Raw genomic sequence first — 24598 nt, forward strand, 5'->3', positions numbered from 1 at the left:
GAAACTCAATGCTTATTACCCTTACCCAAATATAACTCATGACAGCCTATCTATCAGACCCTTACCCTAAAACAACTCGCGACCATCATCCCTAAAGGACAACTGTTTCCTTTCTTGTGTCAGAATACAGCCTCATGGCATTTGTCTTCATAAGCTCCTGATTCTCTTCCCTGGAACACTCTTTCCATTATACTCAAATCTGTGTCTTCTGAACTGTAACTTCTTTAAGATTTATTTATTTATTTATTTTGGGGGGCTGCACTGGGTCTTTATTGCTGCACATGGGCTTTCTCTAGTTGCGGTGGGGTGAGTGGGAGCTACTCTTTGTTGTAATGCATGGGCTTCGCATTGTGGTGGCTTCTCTTGTGGGAGGGCATGGGCTCTAGGGTGTGTGTGGACTTCAGGAGTTGCAGAATGTGGGCTCAGTAGTTGTGGCACATGGGCGTCCTTGCTCTGAAACGTGTGGGATATTCCTGGTCCAGGGGTCAAACACGTGTCCCTTGTATTGCAAGGCAGATTCTTAACCACTGGACCATGACTAAAGCTCCAAATTGCAATTCTTATAATGCCAAATACACTCTTTTCTTCGTTTTGTTGGTTGACAATGGAAAACAGAAGAAAATTGCTTTTGACTTCTCTGCTCTTTTTCATCAGTGATTGGTTCACCAAGCACCCACCAAGCTTGGTCTGTGAGGAGCACTCAGGCTGTGGTTCTGAACCATAAGGTAAAGGAAGGGCCAGGGAACCCAACCATGGCTTGGGTTGGTCGAGGGGCCGGGGGCACACCCTTGCATAGTACACTGCTGACGTCCCTTCCCTACCATTGGCCTGCCTCTTGTAAACAGACATTCTGCACAGGATGTTCACCTTCCTTCTCCCTCAAGACACGCAGTGGATAGAGCCACCTTCCTTTGCTTCTCTCCTGCCCACAGAACTGCACAGCTAATCCTACTCCTCAGGGCCTTGCTGGTATTTCTATTTTCAGATCTAGATCTTTGACACAGCATTTAAGTGGGTTCACACTGGACTTGTTTTCTCATGTCTTGCTTCCTTAACAATTATGTTACAAACATTATTTCTATTGGATGATGGGGATGCCTCTGCGATCTGTACTCTATTTAGATAAGATCTGATACAAACATGTATAACTAGATTCAAGAATGCATTTGGTTGGAAGCACAAATTGTCTCCACCTAAAAGAAACATGACACCTAAGTCATATCTGAAAATGGCTGTATCAACTGTTTAAAGCAACAATTATACCCCATCGTCTCATCAAAGGAGGGTACTCTCTGGCCATTTAAATAAATCCAAAGTGATGTACCTGCAGTCTGATGTACCTGATATGAGCAGTCTGTATTCTGCTCCAGTTGGAGTGAGTGGTCTGAAGTCTGAGGGATTATCTGCCCACAACAGAAGTGCCACAAGGGAACTGGTGATGGTTTCTCCAACATGACAGAGAGGAAGAATCAAAACCTCTCTCTGCAGGGCTTCCCTGGTGGCTCAGTGGTAAAAAAACAAAAAACAAAAAACCCGCCTGCCATTGCAGGATACATGGGTTCAATCCCTGATCCGGCAAGATCCACATCTTAGTTGCCATGGAGCAACCAAGCCCATGCACCACAACTACTGAGCCTGTGCTCTAGAGCCCGGGAGATGCAACTCCTGAAGCCCACACGTGCCCCAGAGCCTGTGCTCTACAAGAAAAGCCGGCACAACGAGAAGCCCGTGCACCACAACCACAGAGCAGCCCCTGCTTGGTGCGACCAGAGAAAGTCCTTGAAGCAATGAATCCAGCACAGCCATAAATAAATAAATAAAAACAAACAAAAAACCTCTCTCTGCAGGTCCACACCCAGCCTCAACCCTACAAACCCAGTGTTCCTGAAATATCTATAACCAACACCCTTGCTTTCTTCTACACGGCCAGCCACTTTCCCCACGTACCTCTCCCCACCTTGGGAAGCAGGGAGAGGGCAAGGAAGCAGTCAAAAACATAAAATGTAAATGGAGAAAGGGGAGATGAGTGGTGGATAGCTGGGTGGAGGGACAATGTCCAGAAGAGACAAAGGGGCAAGAGGTGGAAGTAGATGAGGGTGGAAAGTGTGGTAGGCTTCAACAGTTCATGTCACAGGGCAGAAGCCTCAAGCAGCTGGAACAGTCCCAGCAGTATGCTCTGTCAGCATTCAGGGACAGCAAAAATGCAGAGGCTGCAGGGGTAATACATGGCTAGCTGCTGCTCACAGCGCTACAGCTGCCTCTCCCTCCAAGAACCCGTCAGGGTCTTCCATAAGATCACCTGCCCGTGGGCTACAGAGGAGCCACGTTCTGAGCTGCCTCTGTGGACGCAGGCCACTGACCCTGAAGGGCTAACCAGCCCATAAACGAGAGGTTCTAAATCCTGGCTCCAGACCCATCACAGGTGCCAAAAAGCAAACAGAAACAAGAGCTAATAAACTCTGAGTCAAAATGAGGTAAAAAGACAATTTAAACATTAAAGTTTAATTTATATAAATAAAAGGAAATGCACTACTTAAATAATAATTCATCTGGGTCCTCTTGGATAATACAAAACTCTTCCATGGGCGCCTGATCATTTTGAGGCCAGCAACTCTTCTCACATGTGTAAATTAGAATGGTTCCGAATTCCACAGAAAGATCTGAAAAATACAACATAATCAGGATTCCAATAAAGAAAAAGTGTTAGGAGATACACTCAATATTCAGTTTGCTTAGTGAATATAGCCCAGACACTGGAACAACACTGCTTGGGTTCAAACCCAGCTCTACCACCTAGTGATTTCACCTCTATGATATTATTATGTATTTATCATGATGATAAGATTGCTGTGTGGAGTAAATAAGCTAGTACATACAAGATACTTGGAACAGAGCCTGGCACATCTTGAGTGTTATCTGTAAAGCAGAAAGGTTAAGCAGAAGACGCTAATAGGAAGGAGAAGGATTGCTCAATATCAGGATAACTGATGTTGCCACAGGCAGTGGTTTTACCTTACAAGCTGAAAAAATAATTACTTAAGGCAAAAACAGTGCTCATTAGCACTCAGTCACAATACAGTCACAGTATTCCTATAGAAAGTGACTGCTGATTAAAAAAAAAAAAAAAAAACAGATAAGCAAAATATACTTTAAAAATATGGTACTTCCCAGGTGGTCCAGTGGTTAAAACTCTGTGCTTCCACTGCAGGGGGCACAGGTTCAATCCCTGGTCGAGGAACTAAGATCTTGCATCCTGTGTGGTGTGGCCAAATCCAGACTATTTGACGTTGAAGATCATTTTAAAATGTCATACTAACAGAACACTACGTCCAAGAAAGGATACAGGCAAAAAGCAGAAAATAGATAAGAATTTATAGAAATGTATCAATGGATGGAGCCAGGAAAAATGGCATCAAGAGAACATGAGTAATAAGAAAGCCTGTTGATATCAGAATAGGAAAACAGGAGTCAACAGGATGAGTTGAGCAACTGGTTTGGAGCAGCAAAGGAAAAATGTAGGCAGGGCCTCCCTGGTGGCTCAGTGGTAACGAATCTGCCTGCCAATGCAGGGGACATGGGTTCAATCCCCAGGTCAGGAAGATCCCACATGCTGCAGAGCAACTAAGCTGGTGAGGCAACTAAGCCTGTGCTCTAGAGTGTGGGAGCCACAGCTACTGAAGCCCACGTGCTGCAGCTCCTGACGCCCAAGCACCCTAGAGCCCATGCTGCGCAACTGGAGAAGCCACTGCCAAAGAAGCCCTGTATACTGCAACTAGAGAGGAGCCCCCACTTGGCACAACTAGAGAAAAGCCCATGCAGTGACAAAGACCCAGCAAAGCCAAAAATAAATAAATAAAAATTAAAAAAAAAAATGTAGGCAGTTGGGCCTTCCCTGATGGTCCAGTGCTAAGACTCCATGCTCCCAGTGCAGAGGGCCTGGGTTCGATTTCTGGTTGGGGAACTAGATCCCACATGTTACAACTAAAGAGATAGCATGCTGCATACCACAACAAAGATAGAAGATTCTTCATGCTGCAACTAAGACCTGGAGCAGCCAAATAAATAAATACATAAATAAATATATATATATATTAAATGTAGGTGGTGATAATGGAAAGAAAGTCAAAGACAGTCCCAAAAAAGGGTAAAATAGAGCTGATTTTGAAGAAATAACCTGGTGAATTTGAGAAAATTCCCAACTAAAATGCATAACAGGCAGTTTGTAGAGGGCATGAGAAGGCTACAGCCTCAGTAATAGTAACCACCAGGAGAGGAAAGAAGGAGATGCAAAGAATCAGAAAAAAATATGAAATAGCTGAGTATTATACATGAACCCAGAGACCTCCCACAGTGGGGACTGAAGGGTAGGGAGGAGAAAGAGGCATATGGAGATCAAAACAGTCCTGTTATACATGTAATGAAAAAACATCAGCAACCACAAGAAACAGAAAAGACAGGTGAAATCTAGTTACAGGTAGAAAGGAAAGGCTTCCAAAAAGTTCAATGAATGCAGAGGGAAAGAGAAAAGATGTTATCATGGAGTTGAGAAGAGAAAGGTGACCCAACCAACTGGTGTTGCTTCTACAGAAAAGCTACAAACTCAACGGAAAAGACATTCAGGGGAATTCTCTGGCAGGCTGGTGGTTAGAACTCCTCACTTTCACTGCCGAGGGTGTGGGTTCAACCCCTGGCTGGGGAACTGAGATCCTGCAAGCCACACGGCATGGCCAACTTAAAAAGAAAGAAAGAAAACAAGAAAAACTAAATATGCAAGTCCGAAGACCCATCCGATCCCATGATAAACAAAACTGCAAGGGACTTCCCTCGTGGTTCAATGGCTAAGACTCTGCCCTCTCAACAGGAGGCCAGGGTTCAATCCCTGGTCAGGGAACTAGATCCCACATGCCTCAACTAAAAGTTCTCATGATGCAGCTAATGGTCCTGCATGCCACAACAAAAATCGAAGATCTCTCATGCCATACCTAAGACCTAGTGCAGCTAAAATAAGTAAATAAGAATTACAGAACAATGGGACTGTAAGACCTGTTAGTTCACTGACTGGACTTCATGGATAAAGAAAGTTCTATGGTGTCAGTGTTAGTTACAAAGGGTGGAGGGGCATCAGTCCACCCTTAGACTTCCACAAAGCAACATTCAATGCCAAAAGATATCTATATGATCGTGAAAGATCTCAGGGATTTTCAGAAAAATGTACTTCCAGTGAGGCCCAGCCATGGGAGATGACAGGAGGTACCAGATAAAAGGGCTGGTGGGGCCCTCACTATTAGAAGCTGACAGCATGGGGTTCACCAAGTTTTGAAGAAAGAAAGTGGGGCTTAATAACTTTACATATAAGTTGTCCTTCAACTAGAAAGGCAGACTAGTTAGGGCTCACACCTGCGAGCCCTCTTTGAGGCAATTACATGGTGGAATCCAACTAGGAGAGAACAGCATAAAGAATTCACAGGCTAAACAGCTATGAGAATTATGTTTCCAAAATACAGACTGATAACTTTAATAAAGCAAAACTGATACTAAAATATGTGGAGATGGAGTAGGGTAAACATTTCCTTACCTATTAAAGGGTCAAATACAAACTATTTAAAATGGAAATATGAAATGAATATAATTTTCTTAATTTCAGAAGATCTTTTAGAAACTAGGGCCTCTTTTAATAAAGAACCCATTACCTAAAAAGTCCAGCGGCTCCTTCACTTACACTTAATTTTTCTTATGTTAAATTTTCATGAATTTATTCTAGTACTTTAGTATTACTAAATCTTTTCCTTTTTAGAAAAAAAATTTCTAGTCATACATATATTTTAACTTTCTGTCTGCATTTATGTCAAGAATGATGACTGGAATGATCCTACACATGGGCAAATAATGGTGATTTCCAAGGTTTACCAGATATTTACAGAAAATCTTCAATAGAAAACTCAGGGATCAAAACAAGCAGAGAAAAAAAGGTAAACTGCAGGAAATAGAAAATGCAGGAAACAAGTAAAAATTTAAAAAATAGAACACATCCCAAAGATATGAAAGAAGATACTAAACTCATAAAAACAAACCAAAAAAGGGGACCTTATAAAAAGGTTTATATCCTATGAGTCAATGAGATTTATCCCAAGAATGAAAAGATGTTTAAACATACCAAAATCAGTGTAATATGCCACATTAATAGAATCAATAGAATTACATGATATCTCAACTGATGCAGAAAAAAGCATTTGATAAAATTCAAAACCCTGTAGTGATAAAAATCACTCAGTAAATGAGGAATAGAAGGTAAATTCCTCAAACTGAAAAAGGCCATATACATGAAAAACTCACAGTTAACATAATACTCAATGGTGAAAAACTAAAAGCTATTCCCCTAAGACCACGAACAAGACAAGGATCCCCACTTTTGCAACTTATATTCAATGAAGAAGTTCTATACAAAGCGATGGGACAAGAAAAAGAAATAAAAGGCATCCAAATCAGAAAGGAGGAAGTAAAATTATCTCTATTGATCTGATCTTTTTTCCAAGAATGCTTGTTTTTGTCTCTGTACTTACATTTCCACACTAACAGAACAAAATCAAATTATCTGCAACTCAAATATTCTTATTAGAATGATGATAACAGAATCTGACCACAAACATTCAGTTTTTCATCTTGATGTTTTCAAATAAGAATTGTTTAAAACATATGTAGAACTCATCAGTTCCTAGGATAGTTACTAGAAAGTGATGATTTTTCTTTTCTTTTTTTTTTTGGTGGCACCTCACGACTAGTGGAACTTCCTTAACTAAGGACTGAACTTGCACTCCCTGCAATGGAAGTGGGGAGTTTTAACCAATGGACCAGGAGGGAAGCCCCTGAAAGTAACAAATTTAAAGAAACTGAAATAGTAGTCTCCCAAATTATTTTAGCTGTTGCTATATTTTGTCCTAGAAATAAGTTACCCCTTTGAAAAATTATACTAAGATCAAACCCTGAAATGCTTTTCAATGAAGTAAAACTTACATGTTATTATAATGTCCATATAGCTAGTGATGTAGATAAAGATAAACAGTGATCTCTTCCTGTGTGTTTTTAGGGCTTCCCTGGTAGCTCAGCTGGTAAAGAATCCGCCTGCAATGCAGGAGACCTGAGTTCAATTCCTGGGTTGAGAAGATCCCCTGGAGAAGGTAAGGGCTACCCACTCCAATGTTCTGGCCTGGAGAATTTCAAGGACTGTATAGTCCCTGGGGTTGCAAAGAGTCGGACACGACTAAGCGACTTTCAGTTTCACTTTCTTATGGGTTTAATGCAATTCAAAGAATATGTAAAATGGTCCTGAGAAATCAGGTTAAATTGAAATATAAATTTAAGTTGGGAATATAAAAAGCAAACAATTTTCCTTGCTTTTGATGGTGTACAAGAAGTAGCCCATGTGACAGTGACGTCACATGACAAAGCGTGTTCGTGTTAAGAACACGTTCATCACCACAGAGGAAAGATTTACTGATTATATTGAAATAAAAGAAAAAATGTACATGATGCATCTTAGGTAATTATTGATAAACTGGAAAAAGATAATGTTGACATAAGAAAGCCCATCATCATGAGTGACTCACTCATTATACATGAGTGAGTCACTCATTATACATGAGTGACTATGGCAGCTGTGCAAAGAGGTAGAAGCCATTATTCCTCAACTGTGTATGATTTTGCCAAATGTGTGCCTTGGTTAGCTTATAATCTTAACAGAGAAAATTTCTGCTCCTAAAATTAAACCACAATAACTTTTAAAATACTGTACAATGGATAAACATGTTTTGTGAATTCAGTATTTTCATGTCTGTTCTAAAAAGTACTTTAAATACACATATGAATACTCAGTGGTTATAAAGATCAAATGTAATCAGTCCCTAGTCCATGTAAAATACTTATATTTAGCAAACAGCAATATGTATGTGTGTATATATATGTACATATATGTACATATATATATATATATATATATGAAGCTCTAAGTCATCTCAGTGGTGTCCGACTCTTTGCAACTAAGCAAGGATACTGGAGTGGGTTGCCATGCCCTCCTCCAGGGGATCTTCTCAACCCAGGGACTGAACCCAAGTCTCTAGGTCTCCTGCATTGGCAGGTGGGTTCTTAACCATTAGCGCCACCTGAGAAGCCCCATAAAATATATATTAGGAAATACAGATGATCTGATATTATATGTAGAAAATCCTAACGAATCCACAGCAAAAAACTTGGTTCTGAACAGTTTTCTGTTGTTTTTATATTATCCTTAAAGGCTCTGCCCTAGCCTTTATTCTTTCCTTTCTTCTGTGAGTTTTGGTTGGTTGGTCTTCTTTTTCTAGTTCCTTAAGGTAAACAATTAGGTCACTGATTTGTCTTTGTTTTCCACATATGTGTTGACAGCTCTTAAGATGACATGGTTGGGGACTTCCTGGTAGTCCAGTGGTCAGGATTCCATGTTTCCGCTGCAAGGGGCATAGGTTCCATCCCTGGGCGGGGAACTAAGATCCCACATGCTGCACAGTGCAGCCAAAAAAATAAAGAAATTAAGACCCAGGGATGCCATTCAGAGGATATACCCAAAAACACTAAAAACAGTGACTCAAATGTATCTGTATCCAATGTTACTAGCAGCATTACTCATAGTAGCCAAAAGATGGAAAGTCCCACCACCAAGTTAAAGAATTTAAAAAATCTGTATTATACAGTGAACTCTGTATATCATGAATGAACTATAAAAAGGAAAGAAATTTTGATACATGCTACAACATGAGCCCTGAAGATATTATGATAAATGAAATGAGCCAGACACAAAAGGACAAATATCATATGATTCCACTTATGTCAGGTGTCTAGAATAGGCAAATTCAAAGAGACAGAAATGGACAGAATAGAGGTTACCAGCAACTAGGGGAAGAGAAAATGAGCTGGGGTGGGGGGTGGGGCTCATTCTTTTACGGGAGGGGCAGAGTAGTTAATGAGTACAGACTGATTTTTTTGTTTGGGATAACAAAAAAGTTCTGGGAATAAAATAGTGGTGACAGTTACATAACACTGTGAATATATTTAATATCACTAAATTATACACTTAAAGAAATGGCTAAAATGGTCAATTTTTAAGTACGTGTATTTTATAATACATTTTTCAAAAAATCAGTTATATTTAAACATATTAATACTAGCAGCAAACATCAGAAACTGAAATTTTTTAAATGCCATTTATCATAGCATAAAAAAACATTTAACACATAGACACAAAACTGAAAAAAGATATGCAAGACTCTACACCGAAAAGTATAAGACTCTATTGCAAGAAATTAAAGAGAACCTAAATAAATGGAGAGATATACTAGTTACATGGACTGGAAGACTCAACATTGTTAAGATGTCAATTCTCCTCGATCTGATCCAGAGAACCAACGCCATACCAAACAAAATCCCAGAAAGTCTTTTACTTTTTTAAGAAGTTGAGGAAATAGCAACCCACTCTAGTATTCTTGGCTGCAGAATCCCAAGGACACAGGAGCCTGGCAGGCTGCAATCCATGGGGTCGCAAACAGTCAGACATGACTGAGTGACTGAGCATGCACATATAGAATGGCTAACTTATCGGACAGCTCAGTTAAAGAATTAAGAAATAAAATGCAATTTTTAAAAAACCCACAGAAATGCAAATGATCTGGAAGAGTCAAAATATTTTTGAAAAGGAAGAATAAAGCTGAAAGACTGATACAACCAAGTTACAAATCCAATATTTTGGCCACGTGATAAGAAAAAGTGACTCACTGGAAAAGACCCTGATGCTGGGAAAGACTGAAGGCAAAAGGAGAAGGGAGCGGCAGAGGATGAGATGGTTAGATAACATCATGGACTCAATGGACATGAATCTGAGCAAACTCTGGGAGACAGTGAAGGACATGGGAGCCTGTCATGCTGCAGTCCATGGGGTCGCAAAGGGTCAAACATGACGTAGTGACTAAACAACAACAACAAATCTTACAGAGCTACAGTGGTCAAGATAGTGTGGCACTGGTGTCAAAACAGAAAAACAGATTAATGGAACAGAATGCAGAATAAAGAGTACAGAAACAAATTAACACATATATGGACAACCAATATTCAACAAAGGTAAAAGATACTTGAGCAGAGAAGAAGAGTCTTATCAATAAGTGGTGCTGAAACAACTGGATATTCACATGGAAAAGAAGGAACTTGAACCATACCTTATACCATATATAAAATTTAACTCAAAATGGACATAAATCTAAATGTAAAACTAGAAACAAAACTTGTGTCCTTGGGCTAAGCAATCATTTCTTAGACAAGATATCACAAACATAATTCATATAAGAAAAGATTAATAAATTGTGCTTCAAAATTAAAAACTGTTTTTAAAAGGACAGTTTAGAGAATAAAAAGACAAGTCAGTACTTTATGGAAGGGGGAGAAAAAGGCACTGTTTTCAAGTGGACAAACCTAAAATACCAGCCAACATCAACAATCAATGTTTAAAGAGGCACCCTTGATAAGATGAGTGACAGGAAGAAAATGGCACTTTACCCCACACCCCATGATTTTCTTCTCAATAATCTGTAGTCTCATTCTAATTATGAGAAAAAAAATCAGATGAATCCAAAAGAGGGGCATCTTACAAAATAAGTGACCAGTACCCCCACAAATTGTCAAAGTCATCAAAAACGAGGCAGTCCTGGGATGTCTCTGGTGGTCCAGTGGCTAAGACTCCACACTCACAATGCAGGGGGTCAGGTCTGATCCCTGGTCAGGGAACTAGATCCCACATTCTACAGCTAAAAATCCCACATGCTGCAACAAAGACCTGGTGCAGCCAAATAAATAAATAAATATTTCTTTTAAAAAAATCTTGCTTAAGAAAAATGAGGAAGTCTGAATTTTCATCACAGGCAAGAGACACACTAAGTGATATCCTGGATGGGCTCTTGGATATTAGGTAAAAACTAAGGAAATCTAAATAAACTATGGACTTTAGTTAATAATGTATTAATATTGGCTCATTAATTATAATAAAAGTACTGTATTAGTATAAATTTATTTTAATAAAGGGGAAACGACGTGAGGTATATGGGAATTCTAGGTCCTTATTTCGCAATTTCTCTGTAAATTGAAAGCTTCTAAAGAATAAAGTCTACACTAAAAAAAAAAAGAAAAAAAACCCAAAAATAAAAATTGGCAAGCTAGACTTAGAGAAAATATTTGTACATTATATACCAGATGAAGGACTTGTATCCAGAATACATACAAAACTCTCAGAATTCAATAAGAAGACAAACTACCCAAATTTTAGAAAGAGAAAATGATTAGAACAGACACTTCACCAGAGAAAATATATAGTGATAAATCAGCACATGAAAATGATGCTCAAAATCATTAGTTATTAGAGAAACGCAAATGAAAACCATGCGATGTCGCTACACACTCATGAGACTGAAATGAACAAGACAGACCGTGTCGAGTATTGCCAAGGAGGTGCAACTCTCATGTACTGTCAGTTGTGATGTAAGTGGCACAGGCTCTTTAGAAAACAAGGTGGCAGTGTCTTAAAAAGTCAAACACACACCTACCGCACGATTCAACTGCTTTTCTCCTAGATACTTAATCCAAAAGCCTATGTCCATACAAAGGCCTGTACACAAATGTTCAAAGCAACTTTATTTATACTAGCCCCGAACGGAAGCAACAAATATGTCTCCTAAAAATTATTCTAAGTTCCCAAATTTTCTGTAATGCTTATATTTTATAAGGAAACAAAGATGAAACACTAGGTTTTCATTTTAAAAACTAATCCCAAATTAGTGCCAGAAACCCACAAACTCAAATAAATAAAGGGCCCTTTACCTAAATTAGCACTTCTGAGCATGCTGACCAGTGCTGGCATAAGCTGAAACTCAAATATCCTTCGGGCTCCACAGTAGCTGCAGGCTGGGAGTTCAGTGACTTCTGATGTAGGGCAGGTCAAAAAAAGTGGTTCTCCACTCCAGGAGTACCTAGAATAAGGAGAAAAAGAACGCTGAATTAAGGCCACATACAAGTCACATGTTAACATCCAAGACTACACTTAATCGATTTTGTTTCTTTCTTGGAGAATATCCGGAGCAAAACCAGATAGCAAAGAAAATCAAAGGCCCAGAAAACTAGCTGCAAGGCTGGAAATGATAGCAAGACATCTGAATTCTTATCAATGCTTGATTTAAAGTCTAGATGAAGGCACTAAAGCTAATATTGAACTAAATTTAACTAAAACTGCAACAAAGCCCAGACTCTGCTCAATTGCAGATTGAGACTCAGCTCCCCACAGTTCTGGCCTTACAGAAGAAGGGGTGTGCACCCCTAAGGGATGAGTATCAACTTCAGTATCTATTTTCCTCCAACATACAGTTTCCAGTAAATATTTTTTTAAGTTACTAGATATGCAAAGAAGCAGAAAAAACTAACCCATAAAGAAAATAAATACATGGAGAGCCATAGCCAAAATGATGAACTTTTCAGACACACTTTATGCTTTTAAAAATTTCATTGAAGTATAGTTGATTTACAATGTGTGTTTAACTTCTGCTGTACAGCAAAGTGACTCTTTTTCTTTCTTTTCCATTATGGTTTATCACAGGATACTGATTACAGTTCCCTGTGCCATACAATAGGACCCTCATGGACAATATTTTTAAAACAACCACCAGATTAAGTCTCTCACTTCAATCACTCTTGTCATCAATGTACTTTAATATCCGCAGATTTAGTTCTTATTTCATTTTGGAGAAAATATTCTATTTTATCTTTGAGTATTGTTTTGGATCCATTTGTTGAGTTCTCTTCTTTGGACACCTGTTATCTTTATAGCAATTATATTTATCCACCTTCCAAGATGCTGCTGCTGCTGCTAAGTCGCTTCAGTCGTGTCCGACTCTGTGCGACCCCATAGACAGCAGCCCACCAGGCTCCCCCGTCCCTGGGATTCTCCAGGCAAGAACACTGGAGTGGGTTGCCATTTCCTTCTCTAATGCATGAATGTGAAAAGTGAAAGTGAAGTCGCTCAGTTGTGTCCGACTCTCAGCAACCCCATGGACCTCGGCCCACCAGGGTCCTCCGTCCATGGGATTTTCCAGGCAAGAGTACTGGAGTAGGGTGCCATTGCCTTCTCCGACCTTCCAAGATAGCGCCTTCTAATTACTTTGTCTTTTTGTTCAGCATTCATGAGATTTTTGAAACTCTCTTCACATCAGTACTTTGATTTTCAGCCAAGTCGACTACTTCTAAATTTATTAGATACGCAATGTGTGGCTTGATTTCTTTAGCAATTCAACTTCCCTTGGCATCTTATTTTCTCAACTTTGAGCTCTTGGTTTTACTGAACACATTGTCTTACAAAGTTCATCTGTATCTTGAAAACTCTGCTGGGAATTATGTGTTCCTCAGATTATCTTTTCTTCCAGATATGGTTCTTGGCGCATTTTTGTATGCACTATTCACTTCTCTAATTTTACTACCAACAGTATGATTACATGGGTGGCCTGCCACTTTTCAGCTAGTTCAGGCCTCAAGAGGGCAACTCTGTTTAGACCACCAGTTTGCTCCAAAACGTGTGGGTTTTCTTACTGACTTCCTGCCAATCTCACATCAGAGGTCTGTTCTTTTCCCCTTCTCCAAACACATTTTTCATTTCTTGTACTCTTCTGTAGGTGAATCGGGGTGGGGGTAGAGTTCTGTAAGACTCAGTGCAATCTACTAGAACACCTGGGCTTCCTTTTTACTGAGATAGTGTAAAATGTCTTACATGTTGGGGGATTCCACTCTAATGGGCAAGAAATTGCCCTTGACTTCTTTATCATTTCTGTATCGTATCATGGAACCCAACTTTTGCTTCTGAGAGGCAGTTCCTAATTCCCTGTATCTTCACCCGCACCACACCCAGTTGTGTGGCCAAAAGCGCTACAGCAGAAGATACAGATTCTTCTCCTGTTTGCTTCTTTCCAGATTCAACATTATTACCACAATTCTCAGGATGCTGTGGACTTATCAGTGTATCTTCAAGAAGTGAGAGAAGAAGGTTGAATGGCTAGAACTCACACTGAAGGTACAGAAATGTACCTTCCTCTGTGAAAAGAAAGTTAACTATATAAATAAATACATGTGAGGCATCCAGAACTGTATTAGACTTTTAGTGATATCACATCCTGGATTGCCACTTTGAGTTTTATGGTATTAAGTTTCTTTCCTTATTTCAATGCAGATGGAAGGGATTTTCTTTTTAAAGTTTGTTTTTTTCTACTTTATTTTTGGTTGATTTTTACTTTTTATATTCACTGTAACCAGGTATTAGGATAGAGAGACCACGTGATTTTACTCTGACCACTGTATCTAGACCCATTTTTCCACGTTTTCCCTGTGTTGTCATTTTTATATACTATAACCTGCTGGATATGTCATTTCCTCTGAGAGCCTCTGTGACATCCTATTTAGAATAGTTATGTTTTATTTTCCTCATTTATCACTTGTGGAAATCACACAATGTGATTTTTTTTTTTTTTTAAATTTTTAAACTCTCTCACTAGAAGGTAAAATCTATAAAAACAAGGACTTTGTGTCATTTTCTGTTGTACCTGCAGCATCTATAACAGCACCTAACATCTGGCGTAGACTCTGTAAATATTAGCTGAATGAATGAACGTGCTCACTGAATCCTTCCAAACATCCTACAAAGTAGGCATTAGGCCCATTTTACAGAAGAGTAAATAGTCATCTGCCCCAAGGCCAAGTCTTCTAAGACCAAAACCAAGGTTCTTTTCATCCCTACCATGTTTGAAAATGTACCGGTATCACAAATACCTACTATATGTAGGTACTATGCTTTGCATGAGAATAACATACTGTCCTCACTGCCAAAGATCATGAATACATAAGTACACCAATACCATTAAGAGATCCTTATAGATCTCTGCTTCCCCAAAACAGCATAGTGGGTTTCAAACAACAGTCAGTATTTATGGATGTTGTACAGAGTATTTTCATCATCACCTCATTTAGTTCCCAGAGGGATCCTAAGAAATAGGTAGTTGTATTATCATCCTCATTTTGGAGACGAGGCACTGAGGATAAGAAAGGTTAAGTGAATTGCCCATGGACCTTCAACTAGAAATGGAAAACCCAGGCCCTGAACTTCCAAGACCTCTTATTCAATATCCTCTGGGCAGTTGTTACTTATTACAAAGTATTATGGCTTCGGTATAAGAAACTTGTAAAGTAGAATGTGCAAGGGAAATAAAACCAAAACTACTATAACAAAGATTTAGTTTCAAAGATGTAAATCAAACTGACAAAGACACACTCTGTAGTCTAAGAACAATCAAGACTCCACCCCCCAAATAACACCCTCCGAAATCCCCATCTCCAGCACTGCATCAACACTCATCCAATTTCACAAGCCAGAAGCTCAAAACCACTTTGTTGCCTTCCAATCTTTTACTCTCATATCCAAGGGTCACCAAGAACTGCCATTATACAAACATCTCCCAAACTCATTCCCTGTTTCCCACATCCTCTGCCTTGATCCAAAACCTTATACCATCTCTCACCTGGATTCCTTGAATCTCGAGTGATCATATCACTCCCCTGGCATCCACTGGCTACAGAATAAAATACAAATTCTTTAGTAAGAAATGGATTGAAAACATACCTAATCCATGCCAGTTCTAGACACCAAGTCTGGGGAGTACCCAGTCTGTCAAGGAGGACAACAAGGGTGTGTGTCCTAAAGGAGGTCAAGGTTTGGAGCTGTGGGAGGCAAGAACCAAGCTGTTCTCACTTCAGACACCATGGTGTCCAGCCCACTGGCTTGCCCCTATCCCGCCATGATGCACTTGGCTATCTTTTTCCTTCATCAGTTACTTCTGTGACACAAAGCATCCTTGGCCTTTATCCTACAGGGTATGGGCTAGGGGCTCCAAGTGTGTCTCCCGCATGGTGCCTTTCCTGATGAAACAGGCAAAGGCCCCTGGTCCCTCCTCTGGGTTGCTGGCACACTTGTTCACATCTCCGTTGGGCACCTATCATAGCATATAGTGTCCTGTCTCCTCTGACCAGACCAGGTACTTTTGTGGCCAGCACCAAGAGCGGTTGTTATTGGACCAACTCCAAGCCCAGCACACAATAACTCAGCCCTGGAGGAGGACAGGATCAGTGTGAGCATTGAGTCTCATCAGTGAAGAGGCCCCTCCCAAAGGGTGGTCTCCAACTAAGAATTACTGTCACTACTGAGGGGCTTGAAGGTTTCATAATTTGGGCATGTTTTCAACACAGCATCTCTAGTTGTCATGCCTAATTAAAGTAAGGAGAAATAAAGTGAATTATCATCAATAAAATTAGGATGCCAAGAATCAAGAGTAAAGTCTGACTTTGTACTCTGGAGTAAAAACTACAGTCGAACAATATGTATCAAGAACCTTTAAACTTCAAAATTTCAATCCTCAATTTCGCTCCTAGAACTAGCTTAGACAGAAATCACTACGACATTCCAGGAGTTGTAAACAGGATGCATACTGCAGAACTAAACTATGCAAAACTGAAACAATCCAGATGGAAACAATCAAACACCCAACAATACTGCCACAAGCAAAGTCAAAAAACAAACAGGCCCAGAAAATAAATCATGATGATTTTAATCATATAAAATTAATCATCATAATCTCGCTAATATATAAAAAGTTCCTAAAAATCAAAAGGAACAAGAACTTATGGAAAAATGGGTAAAGGTTATGAATAGACAATAGGGAGGCCAAAAAGGTTTCTGTAAGATCTTACAGAAAAACCTGAACAAACTTTTGGCCCACCCAACAGAAGTAATTCCACAACACAGAAGAAGATATTCATAAGAAAAAAATCAGGTAATATTATACCAAGATGCCCTTTTTCACCGTGAATTGACAGAAATACAAAAGCATGAACCTCACCCTGCTGGCAAGGCCATCGGAAAACAGGCACTTATAGGTTGCCAGTAGGAATTAAAGATCATATATTGCCAGCAGGAATTAAAAGTCCAATGGGAGAAAACTGGGTGCTAGCAATTAAAACCACAATTGCATAAACCCTTCTGCTAAACTATGCCACTTCAGGAAATGCATCCTAGAGAAATACTTGCTCACTAAAAGTCCGTCAACAAGTAAAATGGACATGGGACTACAGTAACTTTTTTTTTTTAATATAGTTCTTAATGTTCTGAAAAGATACAATAATAGATAATAGCACAGTTGAAAAAGCAGGAAACAGAATGTTTCTTGAATGCTTTCTTGTGATTAAAAAAAAAAAGGAAGGTAACATGTGACATTTGCTTTGACATGCATAAAGAAATTACATAAGCACACACAGGAACTACCAACAGTGATGACCTGATAGATATGAATAGTAGGAAAGGAATTATTCCGTTATATTTATACATATATGCACATGTACATACTTCTATGTTTTTGAGTCTTAAAATGTGTTTTAAATTTAAATTTAAAACAGAAGAGGGGGGCGGGGAGGGAGGCAAAAAATAAAACAAAACAGAAGAAAATCACTTGGAAGAATTTTTAATACATAGGGAAACCCTCAATACCAATGAATGTTTATGAAAAGAGAATAGCTATATTCCATGACCCCAATTCACAACAATAAAAGAATACACACAATACCTACTTATACATATACATCCAGATATGTAAAAAATAACTAAACTTAATACACTAAAATCTTAGCTTCTTGGTTTGGGGAATATTGTAGATTTTGGTTTTCTTGTTCTGTTTTTCTGTGTTTTCCTAACTAACACACATTACTTTTGCATCACCAAGAAAAACAATAAAAGGAAATGTGCATTTACCTTAAAATCTGCTCCTGACAAACAGCAATTCTCTTCATGAATTTGTAAAACATCTTATCTCCACTTTTAATTACAGTCTTCTCATATTTTTCATCACCATCACTAGACAGACTAAAAAGAAAAGCAGAAAACACTTTTGTATGTCTACATTCAGAGAATTACTGTATTTAGAAGAGTACACAGGGAATTTCCGGGTAGTCCACTAGTTAGGACTCCACATTCTCACTGCTGAGGGCCCAGATTGAATCCCTGGTTGCAGAACTAAAATCCCACAAGCTGCTCTGGGCGGCCTAAATAAATAAATAAGTTTTTAAAAAAGAAACAGAGTACACAATTTTAAAAACTTTACCACAGTAAAATATACATACATAACTTAAAAATCATAAGTTTAACACTTTATAACGAATAACAGTAACCCCCTGCCCAACTTTCTACCAAGCCCTGCTTCTTAGCCATTTTCAACACTGGATAATTATCTGCAATGTAAAAAGTCATCATGGGGCTTCCCTGGTGGTCCCGTGGTTAAGAATCCGCCCTGCAGTGCAGGGGATGCTGGTTCAATCCATGGTCCAGGAAGATTCCCCCATATCTCATGACAACTAAGCCCATGCACCACAACTACTGAGCCCAGACTCTAGAGTCCCAGCTCTGCAATAAGAGAAGCCACTGCAATGAGAAGCCTGCACGTTACAAATAGAGAGTAGCCCCGACTCGTCGCAACTAGAGAAAGCCTGTGTACAGCAACAAAGACTCAGGGCAGCCAAAAATAAACAAATAAATAAACAAAATAAAAAGTCATATACCCACCGGCTCTTGTCATGTCTTTCTCCGTTATGGAGTATTTTCAAACACCAACACGCCTGTAGGTGTGTCAGACCTGAAAAAGTTCTGCCTGAAAAAGTATCCCCAGTTTTGAGGATAAAACCAAAGAGTACCAACTCTGGAAGCCTCCTGATCAAACCACCTCTCAAACTCAACAGCACACACACTCACCTTTGGGAAAGCAGCTGTTCCATATCAACTCCTTCTCTCTGCTGATACTCCCTCAGAAGGCTCTGAGCATGGTCCAGACTGATGAAGTCCGTGTAGTCATCCTCATCGACGACACAGATGTAATAGGGCAGGAACTGCAGCACCGCAGGAGGCAAGGCCGGCCCTCCCCCAGGAGGTGCAGGAGGAGCAACACCTGGGACAGTATCCTGCAGGTGGAGGTCCTGGAGCTGGGAGGTCCAGTCTCTGTCCCTGGCATTGCTCGAATCATTTCCAAACTCCGAGACAGGCTGCAGTGGAGACGCTTCCTCACTGTCACTTCCCCAGTCATCTGCACCTTCACACCAATCCTCAGCTGTGAGGCCATTTTCCTGTTTCTGGAAATATACCCAGCGAATGAGGTTCAAGCACACTGTTCCCTTGGCTTCCTGAGCCACCTAATCCTTCACCTTCCTGAAGGAACCTTACATCTGCCCCTCCCACTCCAGCACCTCATGGTTTACTCAAAAGCATGTTGGAGGTGAGGAATGTTGTGTTTCCTTTTCAGGGGCACTGTGGCAGATATACTATGGTGGTTTCTTCAACACCGCTTTCAGTTGTGCTTCATATACTACAGAAGCTGGTAAGAAAGAACTACATTTCCCAGACTCCTAAGCAGCTAGGGTTCTAGATATGGTCAGGGGGTCCGCTCATAAGGAACACTAGAGAGACAAACTTGACAGAATGAAGTAGAAAGAGTGACCATGAAGCAAAAGGCAGCTGGTATGTAGATGGAGACAGAGCAAGGCTCTGGAGTCAACAGTTCTGACAAGGGCAACTTCATCAGAATACATCTGGGCTTCCAGACTGCATGAGGGGTGTCATGGCAGCTCCCTGACAGGACAGTTCTGAGGTGTAGTTCTGCTGGTCACTCCTGGAGTAATTTCCTCCAGCCTATCTAGTAAGATAAGGAAAAACTTAACTTTAAATCAGTCTCAGCTATAAAAAGTCAAAACGCTTTTCTATTATCTGCAATTGAACCCCAAGAAATATAGGCAAACACCACCTTTTTATTCCTATTATTGCTAGCACAATGCTTCGCACACATTAAGAACTCAGTGAATATATAAAGCAACATTTATTGGGAAAGAAAAGCTGGATTTTGTTCTGCAGTCCTATCTTTGCAGGCAGTCCATGGGGTCGCAAAGAGACACGATTTAGCGACTAAACAACAATATGATAGTCACAACTGCGTTACCTGAGCGTCCTGAGTCTCTTTCTCTCTCATCTGCAGGCACTGGGAGCGGAACACCTTCCAACTTCATAGTAAAGAAAAACCGCGGTGAGGACTGCATCGCCAACTGCCGGAGGGCTGGCCAGTCCCCTCCCGGTGCAGCTGGCGCGGCCGCCGCTCCCGCCCACTCGACATAAATCCTGTGGGCAGCTCAGCTACTTCCCCGCCTACCTGCGCGCCCCGCCGCTACCGCACTCAGGGCGAGGGCAAGCGAACACGTGCAGGAGTCGATGAAAAGGAGAGCCTTCCAGCGGGCAGTACACCTGCACCACGAGGGCAAGCGGTTGCCGGCACAGTTCACACACCGGCCTCGGAGCTGCCACGGCGGGCAGGGCGTCCTGAGGACAAGGAAGGCGCTCAGACCCTGACTTTGTCCAGGGACCTCGCCCACTCCCTCACCCCGTAGCCCAACACCAGCTCCAGCCGACCCCGGCTCCCGCGCCCCACCTCACCGGAACGCCGCCCAGCTTGCTTGCGGTCCAGGCGCTCGGCCCCGTGGGACGGCCGTGCACTGCAGCATCTCGAAGCCCGAGCAGCACGGGTTTCCGAACAGCCGCCATGACGACCGGGAGAACAAGTGAAGAGGCGGGCTACGGCAGCCGAGAGGGTGCGCCTCTCTGCGCATGCGCTTCGCTGACGCCTGTGGGACAGCCCCGCCCCTCCTAGACCTTCTGGGAGATGTAATTTGGAGTTCTAATATGACCAACCTAGATAGCATATTCAAAAGTAGAGACATTATTCTGCCAACAAAGGTTCGTCTAGTCAAGGCTATGGTTTTTCCAGTGGTCATGTATGGATGTGAGAGTTGGACTGTGAGCGCCGAAGAATTGATGCTTTTGAACTGTGGTGCTGGAGAAGACTTTTTGAGAGTCCCTTGGACTGCAAGGAAATCGGTCCTGGGTGTTCTTTGGAAGGAATGATGCTAAAGCTGAAACTCCAATACTTTGGCACCTCATGCGAAGAGTTGACTCATTGGAAAAGACTGATACTGGGAGGAATTGGGGGCAGGAGGAGAAGGGGATGACAGAGGATGAGATGGCTGGATGGCATCACCGACTCGATGGACGTGAGTTTGAGTGAAGTCTGGGAGTTGGTGATGGACAGGGAGGCCTGGCGTGCTGTGATTCATGGGGCCGCAAAGAGTCGGATACGACTGAGCGACTGAACTGAAATTTAATATCCTGGATTCCAGATGTTTTTTTTTCCCCTGGTAATGCGCCGCGAAAGGAAGTAGGTACCATCTACTGTGAGGTATCTTGCCGAGAAGTTTTATCTAAAATCAGGGGGGACTTCCCTGGCGGTCCGGTGGCTCTGACTCCGAGCTTCCAATGTAGTGGGCGGGGTTCGATCCCTGGTAGATTCCACTTGCCCAAGGGGCAGCCCCCCCAAAAATTGGAGGGGAATAGCACTCTCCTAAACAACCCCCCACCCCACCCCACCCCCGGAAAAAATAAAAAAAGAGGGTCCTAAATTTTTAGAGAAAAAATGTATAAAGTATTAGTCGTTCAGTCGTGTCTCTTTGCGACCCATGAACTGTAGCCCACCAGGCTCCTCTGTCCATGGAATACTCCAGGCAAGAATATTGCAATGGGTTGCCATTTCCTTCTCCAGGGGATCTTCCTGACCCAGGGATCAAAGCCCGGTCTCCTGCATTGCAGGCAGATTCTTTATCATCTGAGCCACCAGAGAAGCCCACATTTTTTAGACACATTGAAATGCCTATACTGTAGATGAAATGATGTATCTGAGGGTTGGTAGTGATGGGAGGGGTCCGTAGATGAAATAAAATTGGCCCTGGATTGATAATTGTTCGAGTTTGGTGTGAGGCACAGGGTGGTCTGTTATGCTATTTGAATTTTATATGTTCGAGTTTTTCCGTAATAAAAATTTTAAGATGCCTGTAGCACACCCAGGGGAATTTTAAAAAGGTAGTGCTAAATGAAAGAAGCTAGATACAAAAGGCCACATTCTGGAAAAGGTACCTTTGTAGTCAAATCGATGCTTGCCAGAGAGTCTGGGTTTAGGGGGCAGAGATTGACCACAAAAGGATGCCAGAACTTGAGGTGATGAAAATGCTATAGATCTCACTTGTGCTGGCTACATGACTGGATAGAATTGTCAGAACTGTACACCAAAGATGAATGTTACTATATGTAAATTACACCTCAATAAATTGGACTTAAAAAAAGCATGTTGCAGAAGTACTATTTCAGGCTTTGTACTGTGGTGTGTAAAAAAATAAAAAAGACACAGGTGCCTCCTTTTGTTTGACTCCAGCCCCAGCAAGGACTTGGAGCTGAAACCTGGTTTACTCCTGGTTTATTACTGCCAATCTGATGGCTTTACAGGTACTATGAAGTCCAATCTTGCTGTTCTCATCATGTCTATCCAAAATGGTTGGATGACTTGGTAGATACTTGTTGTTTCAGCTAAATGTTTCCCAGGATACATTTCTGAATTACTGCAATAAGAAACAAACTTCAAAATTCTTCCTGGGGATTTCTGTGGTGGTCCAGTGTTTAAGACTCTGTGCTTCCACTGCAGGAGGCACGAGTCCAGTCCCTGGTCAGGGAACTAAGATCCATATGCCCCCCCCGCCAAAAAAAATTTTTTTAAGTCTTCTTATTCTTGCTAACATAGCAAGATCTCCTCCAGAAAAAGGCCACAGTCTGGAAAAGGTAAACTTTTGTCATCAAATTGATGGTTGCCAGTTACTGAGCTCTCTCCAATGTCATCTGATTATATCATAACACTACCTATTACAGCCTCTCCATCAACATGTGATCACAGCATGAAGGCTTATTACTTAAGAGGAATTTTTAATATGTGAATTACTACTGCATTCCAGAATTCCAGAAGCAGTTTAAAAGCAATCTGACACTGGCATTATTGTGAAGTCCTTGGGAAGAGTCCTTGCATGTGTGAGACTTGGAAGTGTCTGACTTAATTCATGATTTTGTAGGGTTTGGGCCTCCTGACAAACTCACAGCAATCATCAAATGATGATACAGTTGGTATTTGAGGAAATACAGAATGAAGATGTTGAACACTGTTTCAGTCTCACCCAAAGAGCTGTTTGTGATGGTTAATTTTACATGTCAACTTAACCGGGCTAAAGAATGGCCAGATAGCTGGTAAAAACATATTTTCTCTGTCTGTGAGGGTGCTTCAGAAGAGAATAGCACTTGAATTGGTAGACTGAATAAAGATCTGCCCTCTATAATGTGAGTGGGCATTCTCCAGTCTACTGGGAGCTCAAAGAGAGCAAAACGAAGGAGAAAAGATGAATTTTCTCTCCTTCTTGAGCCAGGACAACCGTCTTCTTCTGCCCTTGCACATCAGAGCTCCTGGCTCTCAAGCCTTCAGACTCTGGACCTTAACATCAGTGGCCTCTTCGTTTTCATGCCTTCAGGGTCAAACTGAATTATGCCCCTGGCTTTCCTGAGTCTCCAGCTTGTAGACAGCATATTGTGGGATTTCTCAGCCTCCATAATCATGTAAGCCTCCTCCCATAAGAAATCTCCTTGTTCACCTATATAGAAATATACAGACACATCCTATTGGTTCTGCTCCTCTGGAGAACTCATATACTATTCAAGACTCGCAACAACTGGCAGCCACAGAGTGGACGCTGTAAGAGATTACAGTGGCAGTGATGAGCAAAACCAGGTAGGGCCAAGGGACATGTGGCCAACTGGTGTTTTCCAGGTCCTCTTCCTCCTGACACGAGACGGCAGCTGGCCTAGAACTCAGGGGTCTCACTGCTACAAGATCCTTTGTGTGAAACCAAGTCGGCCTGAGACAGTCTGCCACCAGAATTTTCCTCTCTGCAAGTTTTTTGTGTGTGCTTGCTCTTTTGTAACAGAGGAAGTGCCTTTGCTGGGACTATAGCTCACTTTTCATCAGCTGTATTAAGAAAGGAGGTGGGTTAGCAGGGGTTTCAACAGAGCTTGAGTGTTGAAGAGCCTCTATCACTTCTGCAAAAGTGGGAAGAGAAGTGGACATTCACTCTGGGAATAAAAAAAGAATCTCATTTCACCAATAGGAAGATGAGAAGTGGTGACAATTTCTATTATTTTAGGTGGACATTTGCACCTACATGGTCACTCTACAATCAGGGTATTCCTTCCTTCCATGGGTGCAGTTTGTCCTGACTTCTCCCTATTTGGAGGAAGGAATATGACCAAGCCAGTTCAGTTCAGTCACTCAGTCGTGTCAGACTCTTTACGACCCCATGAATTGCAGCACGCCAGGCCTCCCTGTCCATCACCAACTCCCAGAGTTCACTCAAACTCACGTCCATCGAGTCGGTGATGTCATCCAGCCATCTCATCCTCTGTCATCCCCTTCTCCTCCTGCCCCCAATTCCTCCCAGCATCAGTCTTTTCCAATGAGTCAGCTCTTCACAGGACAACTCAAATCCAGGCAGCCCAGAAGAT

The 24598-nt window shown here is 41.3% G+C and overlaps 1 protein-coding gene across 1 annotated transcript; it reads right to left on the bottom strand.

Annotated features, from left to right (window-relative positions):
- Positions 1-2470: 2470 nt before the first annotated feature.
- Positions 2471-24402, bottom strand: PDCD2L (programmed cell death 2 like). The gene is made up of 7 exons (XM_005907770.3): positions 20612-24402; positions 20331-20497; positions 20124-20184; positions 18890-19263; positions 17897-18007; positions 11887-12035; positions 2471-2660 (listed from the first exon to the last, which is right to left on the bottom strand). Exons 1-7 carry the CDS (start codon positions 20717-20719, stop codon positions 2530-2532), a joined length of 1101 nt encoding a protein of 366 aa, XP_005907832.2. The 5' UTR covers positions 20720-24402; the 3' UTR covers positions 2471-2529.
- Positions 24403-24598: the final 196 nt, after the last annotated feature.

This window comes from Bos mutus, chromosome 18 (assembly GCF_027580195.1).
Source record: "Bos mutus isolate GX-2022 chromosome 18, NWIPB_WYAK_1.1, whole genome shotgun sequence".
NCBI lineage: Eukaryota > Metazoa > Chordata > Mammalia > Artiodactyla > Bovidae > Bos > Bos mutus.